General features: G+C 40.8%; 1 protein-coding gene across 1 annotated transcript; it reads right to left on the bottom strand.

The window, feature by feature from the left end:
* Positions 1-3,436: 3,436 nt before the first annotated feature.
* LOC116390378 (BCL2/adenovirus E1B 19 kDa protein-interacting protein 3) lies at positions 3,437-10,170 on the bottom strand. Its single transcript, XM_031860005.1, has 6 exons — positions 9,962-10,170; positions 6,734-6,884; positions 6,399-6,480; positions 5,761-5,834; positions 4,899-5,045; positions 3,437-4,722 (listed from the first exon to the last, which is right to left on the bottom strand). The coding sequence occupies exons 1-6, from the start codon at positions 10,002-10,004 to the stop codon at positions 4,674-4,676; spliced, it is 546 nt and encodes a 181-aa protein (XP_031715865.1). The 5' UTR covers positions 10,005-10,170; the 3' UTR covers positions 3,437-4,673.
* Positions 10,171-17,559: the final 7,389 nt, after the last annotated feature.

The raw sequence follows: 17,559 nt of genomic DNA, 5'->3' as shown, positions 1-17,559 counted from the left end.
CCTATTTTTCCAAACTTTCTATCTTTCCTTTTACTTTTTTAGCCACGCTATAGCAGCATGTCTCTAGGGATGGCCATTTCAAATCACCACTTGGATCCAGACTGAAATATCTCAACAACTGTTTGATAGATTGCCATACAATTTTGCACAGACATTCATGTTCCCAAGAGGATGAATCATAATGACTTAAGTGGTCCCCTGAGTTGTCTTCTAGTGTGAGAATGAGGTTTTGCGTGAAAGGTTCCACAAAATTTGGTACAGACATTCATGTTTCCCTCAGGATGAATTGTAATAACTCCTCTGACATTTCATATCGCATGACCTCAATCATCGGGGTAAACTTTAAATTCTTCTTCATTAGTCTCAGCTGTAGTTTGTGCTTAGTGCTAATCGGCAAATGTTAGCCTGCTAAAACCGGCTAAACAAAGATGCATGCATCATCATTGCGTGCATGCTAGCAATGCTGATATTAGCATTTAGCTTACAGCCTTAATGAGCCCCAAGCATGGCTGTAGACTCTTAGGGCCAGGTTATGAATGAAAGAACTGTTTTGAATGATGTGTTGTCCGACCACATTGGAAAGTATTTATAGTTGTTCCGAAAAGCCACACTTGAAAGCGGAGTGAATTGGGCATAGAGAGAGAAGGGTTACGGTTATTCATACAAAAAGTGAAAGAAATAGTTGTGTCAAGATTGGAAAAAATTCAAAAGTTCAAATCCTGACTTCTTGGTTTCCCAAATGCTGACGTTAGAAAGGTGGGAAGGGGTTTCTGAAGCTGTTTGGCCATCTGACAAGAAGTTCTGATGAAGCTTACTGGCAGCTTCTGAGTTGTTTCCTCTCTTCAGCATTTATTATAAACCTACACACATGAATGTAAAAAATACTGAATGTCCCATTTTAGTCAGCTCTCCAACAACAAGCATTCTAAATAGAAAAACAGATATCAATCAATTGCACAAGAATTTTTTGAGGACAAAACACACCTACGCTATATTAAGCAGCTTGTTTACACAGTACGAACAGCGCTGCATTGTGCTCCATTGAGCTCCATTGAGCCTTATTCCAGGTGCTCTCATTAATCCTTCATAGTTCTGGCACGTTGACACCAAGTGTGTCTGGGCTAGAAAGGTCCGCCATACACTAGGAAATGGCACATAGTGGGGGAGCACACTGGGTCATTTGTTCAGACACAGTCAAATTGCTGCAGTGTTCTCAAGAGTGACAAGAGTATAAAAAAAAATACAAGGATCTCTGTCTGAAAATGTTTACTCGTGTAGGAGTGTGCTGGATCGGTTAGTGTTATTATACGTCAGATTTTTGAGTGGGAGAACATCATTCTCTCTGAAATTATGACCTACTATTTCTTATAATATGTGGTTTGTGAGGGGGAAGTGGGCCACATGTGGTAAAGTGAAGTTACTTGAGATGCTAGTAAGGCTCAAATTAGTGACCTTGTTTGAATGTCGATGCACGGACAGCGTGCCAACTTAACTGACTTTCTTTGTTACATCCAAACCCTTTGAAACGGGACTCTGTCTTTATTTCCTGTCTAGCAGTATAGGAGTAGGAAGATAATGCATTTCCCAGAGAGAGTCAGATGTCCGATCTCTAAAGTAGAGTGCAGGAAATGAACAGATTTATTCCACATTTTGTTTCAGCCTTAGTGTCCTCTACCTTCAACAGCTACAAGTTCTTACATAATGCCAAACGCTCAGACTTCTGTTGACCGCCGTATTCCATATGTATCCGAAAGTCTGCTACTTCACTTTTAAGCTCGGAAAAATCACATGTGGCATTTAAGGCTGTTTGCTGTAGTAATTGTCCCCCTTCCTTCAGGGAGGATAATACAGGGTTGACGGATCCCAACACAGTCCCCTGCTATAAAGAAGTCACCAGGTTCACAGCAACAGAGGATATAACTGTGTGAAAACATGGTGATTTACAACAGCCTGTGCCACCTGTGACTGCCTGTTTACCCCAAGCTGAGGATAAACGAGTCAGTGGGTTGAATCAGGCACAAAAAACAGCTTTAAGGATAATTCTGATCTATTGCCGTATAGCTTTCACTGTGATTTCTCTAGATTATGATAAAACTGTGCTTATCAAAGCAATCACTGAGATCTGGGAACACAGCAGGCAAAGCTAGAATGTCATCTGATGGTGAAAGAAACAATTGAACTGTTTTAGTCACATTTTAGTCAATTTCTTCTTATTATTATCGGCACCAGGAGATAATGAGATTGAGTATGGTTGTGTGTGAGTAAGTGTGCATCTACAGTATGTGTCTGTCCACGGCTAATCTCGCATACTGCTGCACCAAACTGCATATTGTTTGGGAGCTCATTTATGGCTTCCTACCCAAGGACCTCTTGGGGTTACAGTGACTCACAATTTCTCAAAACGTCTTTTATTGAGTAATACTGCCATTGATTGACTGCTGACTCCTCACTCGAACCCAATTGTGGGTTGTATTCAGTCAATCAAACATACCAGCAGTGGCTGTGGCAGAGATCTACACTCTGCTGAGTGCACCTTTCTAGTTGTTGGTCTGTTTGTAGTCAACAAAAGTCTACAGCTGTCACCATGTTTGTGTACAGTTTCCATGCTTACAGGTGGCCATAAAGCTTAAAGGTAGCTTACCTTCTGAGTGCTAGCCTGTGTTTTCATGCATCTGTTTTTGTTGCCGCCTCTTGAATAATTTTCAGCAGGACTGTGGATCCGTTACGTCTATAGATCTGTTACTTTTTTTCCTTCCAATAACCGCTAACGCACCTCAAGCGGCTAAATCCCCTTATGAAGAAGAGACATTTTGGGTGGTTGTATTTCATCATAGTTTTTTTCTAAAAAAGGTTTATGTGTTTAGTGTCTTGTCATCAAAAAATGACATCAACAAGTATTTTTGTCATAGCTTTGGTTACGACAAAGTTGTCGTAAACAAAGTTGTTATACACTGGAATTTAACCATTTTACTGAAACCCTTAATTGCAACATTACACAACATAAATGAATTAATGGCAGTGAAGGATGAATGGATATTTCCTAAGCACATTTAAACAGTACTGAGTACTTCCTGTTGTTCCTTGTTGTGTAAAAGTGATGCCAAAACATGTACTAGTAACTAGGCATAGTTTACATGTGGGTGTCTTATGTGTGGATGTCTGGGAATGGAAACCAGGCGCTTTTGTGCTCTGCCAACACAGGCAGATGTTGTTGCATCGTCAGCTTGGTGTATCTAGAAGTAGCTTAACGAGCTCAGCAGGACCCCTCACATCAAACACTGCGCTAATGGCTGATAAACTCATTGGGGTTGGTCAGGCCGGACAGCAAATGGGCACGTTTACGTTCAAGGCAGTACAGCAAAACCTCAGTTTGCTTCTCAAGCCATTCGTTCTTGATCCAAGCCAGCTATTTTCATGAGATGTTAAGAGGAAATAGCTTTCTGGTTTATGGGAAACCAATAAAATGTCAAATCCTTGACTGGTCAAGCAGCAGCTTGTTATAAAAAAGAGAAAAGACTTTTGTGAGGTAAAGAATGACAACGACAGATGGAAAGAGACAGGCTGGTGTGATGTCATGTTAGACAAGACTTGGAGTCATTTCTGGTGGAGATCAGGTTTAAAAAACACGAATGAAATGCACATCAAAGAGCTTATCAGGACAAATCAACAGAGTGATTTTCAGTAATTTACCTCATATGGAAAAGGGAATAAATTCTAAACAGATGCTCAGGTTCATTTGCATTTTGTCAACAACAGAGTGGGTTGTCAAAGTGTTTCCTTTTAGTTTTATATGATTGCCTGCACATAATCTCCAGACAAAAACTAAAAATACACTGCACACATACAGTATAAATTACTGGCCCAGGCCTAATTCAGTAAATCTTGCTAAAAGTGCTTCACTTTCCCTGCATTTATTAAACGAGATGAACATGTGTCCGGCGAAAACTGGCAGGATGAGACTGGAAGAGAAGAATAAAAGACCCTAGAGGCACATTAAAGGTTTTGAGGAGTGAAGTTTAATGGGATCATGATTGTCTTTGTCGGTGGTCAAATATTGAATTGGTTTACAGGACAAAAAGCACAACCAGAGCCACTCCTACATTCACTCAGCCAACTAAAAGTCTCTACGTTAGATACACCATCAGTGCAGGATAAAACTCCAGAACCGCTTTCAGCAGCTCAGTGTTACAGAAGGTCATTACTTTTGACAAATGACAGATATTTTGCTTTTTTCGAAGGTTGGGCGATGGGCTGCCACATCTTATCTTTCTCACTTCGTCCGAACACACGGTTCCCAAATCACCGTTTTCATCTCCTCCAATCAAAGGGATTTATTGTTCTAGCTGGCTAAAATTCTTTCTCTCCTTTCTCTTGTATCTGGGTTATCTCTCCTCTCTGATCATGCTGGTTGAGATCAGTGTTATTCTCCGGGAGAGTAAAAGTGACCTCAGCCTGACTCATTGGTCTGGGCTCTACGACATGCAGAGGCTGACAGAGAGACAGACTGGCAGAGTGCTGCTGGGTAGACAGATGGACAGAGAGACGGAGGTACAGGCGGGCAGGGTCCTAAGGTTGCCCCATGATGGAGAAGGAAGGAGGCATATTAGTGCGCTAACAGTCCGACCTTAATGGCCGGACTGTTAGCGAAGGGGGGAACTGGGCTACAGCCGACGTCACAGCGTGCTAGTTGTAGAAGCGGCCAAACGCTTTCCTATGTAGATCCTAAAAAGAGAAAGTAGGAAAGAGAAAGTTGATCATTTGCTAAACCCCTCCCAGAAACAGCAGTTGTCCAATCATAACTTAGCAACTGTAACTAGCTTCAGAAGGCCTGTCATGTTTTGGGTTTCTTGATAAGTTTTGCTACAGATATTGAGTAAGTTTGTGTGTGTGTGTCTCACCCGACTCCAAGTGTGAGCAGGTGTGAAGCCAGCAGAGAGGGAACAAGGATGAGGAAAACATCAGAGGAGAAGATTCCTCTCTTCATCACCTCAGTCTTCCTCACGCTGAGGGAGCTTTGCTGCTTAGGGTGCTGAAACACAAACTCTCTGCAGAGAAAGTAGAGTGATGCAGGCAAAGGGAGGATGGAAAAGGAAAAAAACAGAGGTAATGAGAACACGAGAGAGAAAACCGAGAATGCAAGAACGGTTGCGAAGTAGAGAGACCATTAAGAACTACTACCTGTCGAATAGACTTATTGAAATGCAGAAGATTAAACGTCAAGTGTGGCAGCGTAGAAGAAAATGAGTGTGATTCATGTGCTCCTCAACACTCAAAGGTATAATGCGTAAACATAATTTAAGGCACAGCATTGGAACATGCTGTCAAAGTTAAGAGACCCGGTGACGAAAAGACTCACTGCGCCAAGAAATAGTTGCAACACGTAACTCCCCATAAAACCACAAAATTGTTGTTTTGTACCGATTTAAACAAACTAAATACAACACGCTGATTAGTGTGCTTTAGAGGTGCTGGGAGGCAGAGAGAGGTAGGCTAGGGGTTTCCCCTGATTTCACTCTTTATGCTAAGCTAAGCTAATAGCCTCCAGTTCTATATACACCAAAGTGAGAGGTATTGATCTTCTCGTCCAACTCTTGGCAGGAAAGTACTATTCCTTTTGAACTTTTAAACACCTATACGTCTTTGCAAGTGCTTCCAAGTACTCTAATAACTGAGGGATGTTGTAAAAAAATGAACGCAAACGTAAATAACTATAAAAGAAAGTGAACTAAACTTAACCGACTTAATAAGAGCTGGTCTTACTTTGGTGGCATATTTTCAGGTCTACTGGACCAATCCCACACCCAGTCAGTGTCACCTCGCCGCTCAGTTTCCTCCTGCAACGTGCATAAGGGATCAGATAATGTGCAAAGACCAGACGACACAGAAGAGAAAATCCAGACAGAGAAAGTGACTTTAACCTGAGAAACCTCAGCACATGTATTACTGATACCTATATCCACATCGACTTGAGTTTGAACATAAATCTTAGGAAGGAAATCTCAAACAACAAACCATTTAGCGAGAAGCAACGGCTCAAAGACAGATCAGTAAAACAGAACAACTTCCATGAGATAGATGACCTATCTAAAGCAAGTAATATCTCTGCAAAGTGATTGTTTAACTTTAATAAATGGAAATGAGTGGCAGGAAAGTAGGAAATCAAAAAAAAAAAAAGGTTCTTTGGTAAGTGGTCGGCAATAATGTAAAATAAATTGTATTAAAAGTATACTGTATTTTTTGATTTGTAGGTAATGGGCTCTAAAAACAAACCACCAGTCACAACAAAATGAAATGTCTGTATTTTTCTGATTTATCTGTTTTTGATTTAAGATTACAAAAGGGAGGATGCACTTATCTGATGGATATTAATGACACATGTCAGTGTTCAGAATGAATACCTGAATGGTGATACAGTCACTGTCATGCTCACTACTGGGTCTCGGGGAACCGGTGGACCGTGGAGTCCCCTCCTGCGTAGGACTGTGGACCACAAACAGACATTTACAATGTGGGTTTAAGTAACAAGATATGGACAGACTGCAGTTTCTGTTAAAACAAACAAACAAACATGAAGAAAGTAAACACATATTGTGAAAAACAAGCAAAGTTCCACTGAGCACAGAATGAAACTCATTACTGTGCAAATTATTCTTACACCGCGCTGTGCAGCTCAAACCCCCTAACAACAAAGCTGACACAAATAAACACCCACACAAACAAACTGCACCATTACCTGTCTCTACTCCTCTCACACTCCAGCTGTGCCTCCAGAAGGATCCTCTCCAGCTCCCCCTGCAGGGTGGAGGAGACGCTGTCCTGCGGCCCTGCAGGACTCTCTCTGCGGCTCACGGCTGTGATCAGCTCCTCCAGCTCGACCCAGGAGCCTGATGAGGAAACAATAGGAGCAGCAGAGTTTGTAATGATGCTCAGGCAGCCGGCAAGGAGGCAGACGGTGATGAGGCTTCATGCACATATGCCACACTGCATGAGCCAGAAAGAGAGTAAACAGGAGGAAGGTAAACAAATCCATAGCCTAATAATTTAGTGTTGAGTCACATTTTGTTTTGCTGCTGAGAGCAGACCTGTCACTGGGAATAAAATATTTAAAATATTAAATTAAATGCAGTTTCATTCATTAATATAATGTGTTCATGTTATGTGACTTACAAACACATTTAAAACAAAAAACTGGACATTAATTAAATAAAAATCAACTGAATTGTGTTTGTAATGATGTGTTTGTAAGTCACAGGACATGAAACGCATTCTATTAATGCATGAAACTGCATTTAATTTAAAAATGTTCCCCCATTACTGGCCACTGTATCTTTTGTTGCCCTGAATAACCCACTAATCCCATTATGAGGCTCAGAATGATGCATGAAGTGAACCTTCTTTCACTTGTACAATAAATATTTTTCTCTGAACAATTGCAATATTATTATTTCAACCATATCGGCCAATTCGTTTCCTTCTATAATGTTGCAGCTGGTCAGTGAGTGGACAGGTGTGTGTGTGTGTGTGTGTATGTGTGTGTGTGTGTGTGTGTGTGTGTGTTGACATATGGGGACTTATGCAGCACCACGGATGTCCTGACGTGACATTCGATGACCGGCGAGACGATGGACGCTAGATGGACATTCAGCTGGACAGCGTTGTGTTACACACATGGACACGCAAACACTGAGACCGAGTAAAGACAGAATCTGCGTCCCTCAATCAACGAGTTTGGAGAACGCACACAGACTGTGAATGAATGAATGGTCACTCCGGTTCATTGGGTCCATGAGCAGGAAGAGATTTACACAAACACGCACACACACACACACACCCACAGTCAAACAGTAGGGCAAGGCTAACTCAGGCTGACAGCATGCTTGCTTATGTAAGATCTTATTTCTGTTAGAGATTAGCCATTCCCCCTCTGCCTTCCTCTGCTTGGTTCTCTCTTGTCATGCTGTCTGTAGCCCTCTGTGACATAGGCAGCATTTACAAAATATCAACACCTCATCTGTCCTCATCTGATCGCTCTAATCCTCACTTTACACGGGTTTTTGACACTGTAATCGCACAAAAAGCAGCAGAGGGGATAGAGACATAAGTGGGCACAGAGCTGGAGGGAGGGGAGAGCAGGGGAACTGTGCCATTGCCCTAGTTATTTATTTATTTATTTTTTACAGAGAGGGGTTATGACATAACAACTGCCTTGCTGCCTGACTTATCTATCTGTCATCATTCTGCAGCACTAAATCAGTTTCTATGGTGCAATCCCTTACACATCCATCCGTGACACTGCCAAATCAGCTTTATGTAATGTGGACAAGAGCTGGATGCTAAAAGAATCAATGAACTGCAGCACAACAGGCTTGTTTTTGATTTGCTATGAATGTCTGCTTCCAGTTTAGAGACAGTGCAGAAATGTCAAAGGACAGGGAGGGGGCGAAAAGTGGGGAGGTTATGTTGTCTATGCTTTTTTTTGCTGGAGGGAGGATAGTGGGATTGTTTTGGGATAGTTTTTTCTTGCCTGGAATTTAGATTTAATTTCAGCTTTTAGACAGACTGAATAGTTACATTGTTTGCATTTACAAAGGCGCATTTTGTGTCAAATCTAACTAAATTAATTTTCATGCATCTTTTTTATGCATCTTTTCAATTTGAGGATAAAAATACACAAGTGCCAATGCTGAACATTTTAAAACAAAAGGTTCTTCTTGAGTGATTTAATGGCCCCGGACTTGAGAATCAGTACTGGACGGACACAAAATAACATTTCCTTTCGCAGATTTTGCTTTAAATTTGCGCCACATTTGGATGGAAACTGGTAATAACTGTTCATTTAGTAGCCCTTAGTTCAAAAATAGAGAGCAGCGGGAAATTTTCTGTAAACGCTACACACATTTGTTATTTTTTTGGGCAATTGCTACCTATTATGTGCAATTCAGGCAGTGTAAAAAAATATTGTCTCATTCACATGTTGAACTGGTATGACACGTTTTTCTAAAGGAGGTCGTTCAAGGCAAAAATTGATAAAGGAGCTCGGCCAATAAATTTGCCAAATATATCAGCCGATACTACCTTATTGTAGATTTATTGGTGTCAGCTGATAAATAAGAAGAAATTGCTTTACAGAAATGGAAAACTTTGAGGTATTTAGAAACCGTGTCGCCATTACATGACAAGTTAACAGAACACTGACGAGATGATTTTACAACTTTAAAATGTCCCACTGACTCTGTATCTCTGTCACAATTCTTACAAAAAACAACTCATCGAAAGGATTGTTAATATTATAAGTTAATATATACATATTTATATATAAAATCGGACTTTTCAAACTTCCAAATATTGATATTAGTATTGGCCTTAAAACTCCGTTATTGCAAATAATGGCCTATAACTGATAACCCTGTCTTGCTTTTTAAAAAGTCAAGTATAAGGCTCAACTTCACTTCCATACAGTCCTTTAGTGTCCTGCTCCGAACATTATTACCCAGCAGCCTCTGTGCCAATGTGCATGCAGCACAGTGAAGCTATAAGCGTCAGGAAATCTCCACATCTTAATTGGCTTAAAGAGATACAAACAGGTGAGTCAGGGAATCCGTTTACACAATGACAGTGTCAGTGGCAACAACAATGCAAACTACACCAGCAGTGCCCTCTTCTCTCAGTGGAATCGTCTCTCGCCTGCTGTCATTATGACGATGTCATATGATGATAGGATGTCTGCACGTCATATCTGCACTGAGCGAATGAATGGGCTCGTTATTTACCCATTTTGTTGATATTTGCGTTTTGGGAAATGAAATCGATCTGTACACGCAACGGCTTCAATAAGGATCTCGGTTATTGTTTCTACACGTGCGCAAAAACAGCCTCTACGTCACGGCCGTGAAAGGCAAATAAATAAACGTCATATAACAGAAAAAACAAACTGCCTGGTTCATGTACCACCATCACTCACCGTAGAGTCCGTCTTCTGGTGTCTGCGAGCCGGACAGAGACATGCTTGAACGCCGGGGTCTGGATGGAGAAGAAGCACAGAGCTCGGAGAGATGCTGACACTGGCCGAGGACTAGCGGGTGCAAATGGGTTTCTGCCGTGTACGCTTTTCACTCTTGAGTTTGTTGTTGTCTAAAAGAGACACCGGGCACCGACGCTGCGCTAATCCCCCCCCCCCCCCCCCCCCCCCCCCCCCCCCCCCCTCCCTCCCCATCCCTTTCCCACGTGCCAGGAGGGAAGAGGTAAACAAAACAAGCTGAGAAGAGCTCAGCAGGGTCAAAAGCCACACCAACAACAAGGTGCATGACGCAGTGTGTGCCCAAACAATTGCACATTAACCACCATTTTACTGGTAATTTACTTAAAGTTATCCATACAATTATTACGTAAGAAAGTTTGATTTATACCTCATTACTTTTTTTTATAATTTGACATGAAAGTACAAAAACACCACTTTAACTTCTATATAGGCTACATATCACGTACTAAATCTCTCAGCTCACTGTTGATGATGATCACATAATCTATGGCAGCAATTACAAAATTGGAGAGACTAAGTCATGTGATGGAGACTTCTGGCTCAGGCCCCGCTTGAAAATAACATGCCCAAAATTAATATTTCTACAGCTGCTCTGCCTATTTAAATGATTTCACTATCATAATGAAGGTAACACTTTTGTGAACAGACTGATGCTAATAAAATGAAGCAGAGCAAAGTTGGAGACTTTTTAGAAAAAAGCAAAATAATGGTTTTGGCTGTATGAAGTGAAGTTCATTTTTTCTCTTCTTCGACTGCTAGTTTAGTGAGTTTTGGTCGGAAAGACTGTTGGAATCTGGAGTCTCAGCTTCATGTTTCTGTTTTTGCATGTGGCATGAAGTAGCAAAATTGATAGCAGCATTTGCGTGTTTTTACTGTATGTTCATTTAGTTTTCTTGGTGTTGGAATTGTGTTTCGCTTTGGTAAAAAATGTTTATCATGAGCTGAGCTTCTATCTGTTATGTGGGTATGAATATGTCGCTATACATGTTTAACATGTTTGTTGCGATGACCGCAGCTGCCCCCAATACTGGAGTTATCTGTCTGTTGAATAGTGTTTCTGTTTGGATTAGGGATAAAGGATGGTTCAGGTAGAGGAAAACACGTCGATGGGAAAACAGCACTGGTGCGGGAACGCTGGGGAATTAAAGATCCTTACTTTATAAAGAGTTGAACAAGAATCTGAATATTAGAGTAGTAACTAGTGGTTTTATTGATGATAATACATCATTTTGGGTGTCCAGCTTTAAAACATTCCCTTCGGCTGGTGTGTATCCTTTTGTAATAAAGCAGTTACAGATGTTGGCAATTCATCAAAAAATACTTTCACACTGTCTAATAAGTCAACAAGTCTAGAATTATGAATTCTAAATGTTAATAAGTTAATTATTTATGGGTTTTATTCTTTCCAATATTGGTTCATAAGAGTGTCTACCTGATAAACTAAATAACTATCTAAAAATATAAGTCAAGTCTCTTTCTGGAGGACCAAACACCAGCCAGTAACCACTTCCACTCATTTGATGAAGCAACCGTTTGGAAACCACAACTTGCAAATTCCCAGAAATTAATAGCCTCAGTGTCCTCAATAACAACTAAAGCCCAGAACACCTTGATAGTAAACGTTTCTGATTTCTGGTTTCAAAATCACATAAATATCTAAAACACTTTTATTAATAAACATAAACCAAAAGCTGTGGCAATCAGTAAATACCTTAAGAAACGTTATCAGTATAATGAGCGCACACTTCATTTGTGGTAAAAGCATTTTTGTTTTAAAAAGAGTGGATATATATTCTATATATCTTTAAATGAAAGGGTCAATTGACATTTACCCACAAAGTTGGTAGTGGTAGAAGTAGTAGTAGTATTCTGGTCTGATGGTGGTACCACATACAGGGTTACCAAAACATTGATATTTTAGGTGTATTCACAGTACATTTGCCAGGAAACCATGTTTTAAAGTTGGGTTTGAACCAAATCGTCAGTCAGGGGTAACTTTATCTGTCACTAAAAACAATGGAAATCATCCTCTGGGCACCATGAATGTCCATCCAAAAAATGTCGTTCTCTGACTAGCAAAACTACAGATCTGTTCATGATCAAGAGACACATGGTTTGTCACATTCTGCCCTCCAGCCACATTCCCACTTCCTCAAACCCATTCATTGGCATTCTCTTCTTGTCCACCAGATGCCCTCTGACTATTTCCCCCGTCCCATCCAGACACTCCCTCCTGCCCTGCAAAAGCCCCTTTTCCTTCAGTTCCAGTCACTTGACCTTCCCCGACCACCTGCTCACCTGTTCCTACTTTTCCTCTCAGCCCTGAAGATATTTAACCAGCCCTGTTCCACTCTCTCCACACCTGCTCCATGTTGTGCTGTAATCTGCATTCAGTTATCTGTTCTCTGAAACCTGAAATCTGGAACTTGTTACATGTCTGTTTTGAACCTCTGAAGATTTAAATTTTAATATATATATGTATATATATAAATCTTTCCTCACAGGTATGGAACAGTTTGTACTGAACACCTACAACATTACACTGTAACCTGTTTTGAAAAACTATAGAATAAATATATTTTACAACATATATATTTCAGCTCTCTAATCCAGGGATTTCCATGCAAAATGTCCTAGTTAAAGATCTTTCTAGTGGGCTGCAGTTCTAAAGTCAAATTATTAAGGCTAGTGCCAACATCTAGAAAATATATATAGTTTAAAAGCACTCCCTTTTAATCTTTGGCAAGCTGCATATAGGCTGGAAAGTACCCTTTGATGTGTGCCTTAAAAACATCAAATGAAATGGACCAGAGAAGATCAGGATGTTCACGGTTGCTGCATCATCGGCATCATATACCTGGAGAACATTTAAGAACTCAGTGTTATATTTACACTATTTTTAATGAATGAGATCAAGCATTTGTTTAATATTTTTCCGATTGTGGCTGTATCTAATGAGCCCCATGGCCCCATCATCATCATCGTCTATTTCTGTGGCATTCCTTTAAGACGCTTGGCATCAGCGACATCAGCAGCGCACCGACTCGGAGATGGATTTCATTCATGTAGCCAAGAGCAAACAGAGAGGATGTGCACACACTATACTCTCATCATCATAATGTTTTAACCCCTTTACTCTGATTACTTACTAATAATGAACAGTTCAGTCAACACAAACAATAAGGGTGAATTGTAATGAAACAAAAAAGAAAAACAACATCACCACCTGGTGGAGAGAGCAACCAAAAGACATCCTTGTCCCGAGGCAATTCTATCTACCAGCATCAAAATGAAAATACAGCTCCATACAACTGCCTTATAACTTTTGTGTAAATCACTTTTGTAAGACTTATTTGAGGTAGACAATAAGACCAATGCATTAAGAATGATGCAATGTATTGTTAGTGCCTTTTGGTGCACAGCAGCAGCCCGAAATCTCTCTGCTTTCACAGTCTATCTTCTCAACCATTTATTATGTTGCCAAGCAGCATTTCTCTCCTGACCTCCAGCCTTGTTCCTAGACAAGAGGACGGACAGGGAAAGTCATTATTCGGCCCAGAAACAAAGCAGAAAAAGTTCCCTCATCCATCAAAGCCGCTTAAGATCTTTGACAATGTCCTGCACCCCGGCTCAGATCAAAGAGAGAGACGCCAGTTGTAGTCAGGTCCGGTAAATGACTGCCCACCCTGTTCATCCATCATGCTTGTAACTGAGATAGCAAAATAATAAAACCTTTTCAGGTAATGGCCTCAGTTAGATCTCGCCATTAGGCACGTCCCCTGTCCTGCAACCCTATGATTGATGACTTGATCTGAGCGTACATAAAAGGATCTGCTTAAAATTCACTTTTTTTTTTTGTAGCTGTTCAGACTCAGAGGCTGATTAATGAGTGCCAGTGAAACTAGTGGTGTTCTTCTGGTGGCTCTGTGGGCACAGTTAAAAAACATTATTCTGATTGGCTATATGCAGGGAGCTTATTAGCTTGATAAAAAAGATTTACAGTTTGTGGGCTCACCTCGAGTGGATGCTAAAAGACTCACGTGGACAACACAAATCCAGATAAAGAGAGAGATATACCGAGAGTCATGATGTGTGCTAGACACTCTTTACAATGTCATGTGGATCAAAGACACAAGCTGCGGTCGAATACTCCTTTTTTTTCAACTGGAAGTATCTAAGCGGCAGCCATGATGAGAGTTGGTCAAATTCTCTAAATGCTAAGGAAAGCTTCAGTGCTTCCTTTCTTTCCATCTCATTTAGCTTAGGGCACACTTTACCATCCTTTAGAAAAAGGAAGAGAGATAAAGCTGTGCCACAATTCCTTGCAGTGATAACATTTAAAGCGATGCACGTCAACAACATTCACCGTACATAATTACGTGGCCTAGTGTAAGTGCAGTGGCATTCTCTTAGCAGCTTTGTGTGGGTTGTAAAACCGATACACGGCTAAATAAATCTTGTGTCTGTCCTATTTGAGATTACGGTGCAGGGGTCTGGGGTTATTGTAAGCAAACAAAATGTGACGCAGTTCAAGAAAGGAGCTATTTGCCGTTTTCTCTGTCTGCATAAAAAGTATCTGATGGGATGGGAGCCATGTGAAGTGCGGCATAAGGGTGACATGTTGCGACTGTGGATTTTTGACCAAGCCCGAGAGCAGACTTACCAAACACATTTTCTATTGGGATCTTTCAAATAATCATTTTTTGGGCATGGGAGCATGCAAAAATATTTTATTTTCAAGGCAGAACGTCCTGATTTGTTTTCCATGACTGACTTCAGTACCTGTTTACAAAGTGTTTCACCTAGCACAGTTTGTGTTGAATGTCTACCAACAGCGTAGGAGGGAGCTTTATGTTTGATGTGTTAAAGGCACAGTCTGTGCCCCAGATGTTATGTTTTAATGTGGAAGATGGATTGCGTTCATATTTGCTTTAGCTTTGTTTGACATGCATGGAGGTGTATTAGCATATATTTGTTGTTTCGCTCTCATTATTTTATTGTTTATTGTTTGTTATGTCTGTCTTGTAAACCCACATGGGCTGGGCACCTTTTGGTGCTTAATGATTTGGAAAAATACATTTACCTACTTATTTACTTATCACTACAGTTGTCTTTTCCTAAGTCCTTATGAATTATCCTTCATATCTTTCCTTGACCTCATGACATTTTGATCAAAGTCAAGGAGAAGCGGTGCTCTGTGCAAAATGCTAACACCAGTATGCTAACATGATGATGCTATAGGGCACATGTATTTTGTTAGTCAGTAATCTAAGTATAGGTTACCATGCTCACCATCTTAGTTTAGCATGTTAACTTGCCAATATCTAATTTGTACAAAACACAAAGTACAGCGAAGGGAATCTCATTAGTTTTGCAGTATTGTACAAATCTAAGTTCTGACCTCATGGTGGCGCTAGAGGAATCAGAGGATCAACAAAAATAGTTGGTGAGATAATCCATTTGGGTTTATTTAGCCTGGGAGGTAGGAACATTACCTAACCCTGGGAGGTAGGAACACTATATTAACCCTAAGTAATATAGTTTTTTTTACTATTAAGTTTTTCTAAAACTGCTTCTTTAGCTCTTCAAAGATGCTTTGAGCCTCACACATCTCCACTATAATCACCAGCAGGACAGTTGAGTTGTGGAGAGCTTCAAACACCGACAAAATAGAATGGATGATTAACTAAACACCACCTATAAACTCTGCCTGCAGAAGCTCTTTGTCGTCTGTAAACTCAAGGTCCTGTCTGAAGCCGATAGACTGCTCAGCCTCTTTAGAAGACGCATCTGTCCTCCTTCCATTGTCCTCCATCTGCTGCTTCACCATGCTGTCATGTCTCCAACAGCCAAAAAACATGCAAGTATTTTCACATCACTCGCCTTTCAAATTGTCGCAGACGTCAAAGTCGCTGCAGCCGAGTAAAAGCAAAGCTCACAGTGCAGCACATTGCCCTGCACACCCTTTTAACCAGTGCGTCACTCTGCTTCAACCCAGCTGCAGGCGCAGATCCTGGGGCCTGTTCCTGAGTTATCTGGTTTGCACGACAGATTTTAGTTTATATATTTGTCCATGTTTTCGATTTGGGGTCCATGTTTGTTACTTCCCAATGATATCCAGCAAAGTAATCCGGCTTTTTGGAACAAGTGGATCTGCAATCAATCAGTCCGTCATGTTGTTTATAGGATTGTTTTGATGCCACTATGACAAAAAATATTTCATCAGTTTCTTGTTACGAGAAACTCATTTTTACAAGATCATGTATAACAAGATATCTTTTCATGTTATTACTAGATAAGCCACCAAATTGTTCTGTTTTAACATGAAACATATCACTAAACATCCTCGTTATTTCCTAGAATCAGCCCATAAAAAGACTAACTTTTATCATTTTAACATGGTATGCTGTTATATAGAGAAACGTGTGGAGGGTCTCATTAAACCCTCTGAAGATTAATTGAATCACTGTGCCCTTGGATAGGTGCCACCATTATGTGTAAAGATTGCATATGTAAAACATATGCAAAGTTGTGCATGTACTGTATGGGATAATTTAACTGCTAAAAGACATGCCTCTTTATTCATATATACACTTCATGTATTCCATAGGTATATCCCCTTATGTATCATGCCCATTCATCTCCTATTACTGTAAAATGCGCAGAAGTAATTGGGCTCTTTTCATGAAATTATATTCGAAATCCATTCAAATGAGGATTCCCAGAAATGAGGTCTGAAAGTGTAGTGAACATCTGAGAGATGAAAAAAGAAGATTCATGGGATGTTAATGTAAGTCTGCTAGCGAGAGAGGAGATGGGACAAGATAAGTGATCAGAGCTGATAAAATGGGATGAGATGTCTCAGCCCTTAAGGCATGTAAGTGCAGACTTTATCTCTATCGCCGCTGTATGGAGTGGTTTCTACTAACCAGCCTCAGGTAACAACAGCCAGTGCAGTGATGATGGGGTCCACATTCAACAATAAGAAAAAAAAATCAATTTGTTATAGTCATCAAGCCTGGACACAAACAAGGGGCTCAGAACTACAGACAGAAGACAACAAAAAGCAAAAAACACGTGATTTATTTCACACAGATTGGTGTTTTGCCTTCTTATTTGCATGCACAACACTTCCGCATGTTGATTTAGAGCGGCCTGAAAACACTGGATCGGTTTAACCTTCGATGCCTGTGGATCTGCCTGTGCATCAGAGGGCCATTGTCCATGTGTCTCTATTATCCTGCTGGTCACGGTTCCCCGCCCCTGCCCCCACTCATATGGGAGATATCTGTAGAATAATTCTACCTGTCTGTTCCTATATCCTTCTCCCTCCTTCTCTCCCCCCTTCTTCCTCCCTCTCTCTGTGTGCATGACCTTTCTGCATTCCTCCCCAGCTGACCTTGGTGTCCTGTCAGCTCTTTCCTTTTCCCCACCTCACACTACTAGCTGGTCTTTACCACCACCCCCGTTAACCACCCCGTGCCCCTCATTTCCACCCCTTCTGACTGCTTCTTCCCTCT

Source organism: Anarrhichthys ocellatus, unplaced genomic scaffold (genome assembly GCF_004355925.1).
Source record: "Anarrhichthys ocellatus isolate YVR2014 unplaced genomic scaffold, GSC_Weel_1.0 scaffold23, whole genome shotgun sequence".
Classification (NCBI taxonomy): domain Eukaryota; kingdom Metazoa; phylum Chordata; class Actinopteri; order Perciformes; family Anarhichadidae; genus Anarrhichthys; species Anarrhichthys ocellatus.
Note: the sequence above shows the minus strand (reverse complement) of the source record. Positions and strands in the feature narration are given on the sequence as shown.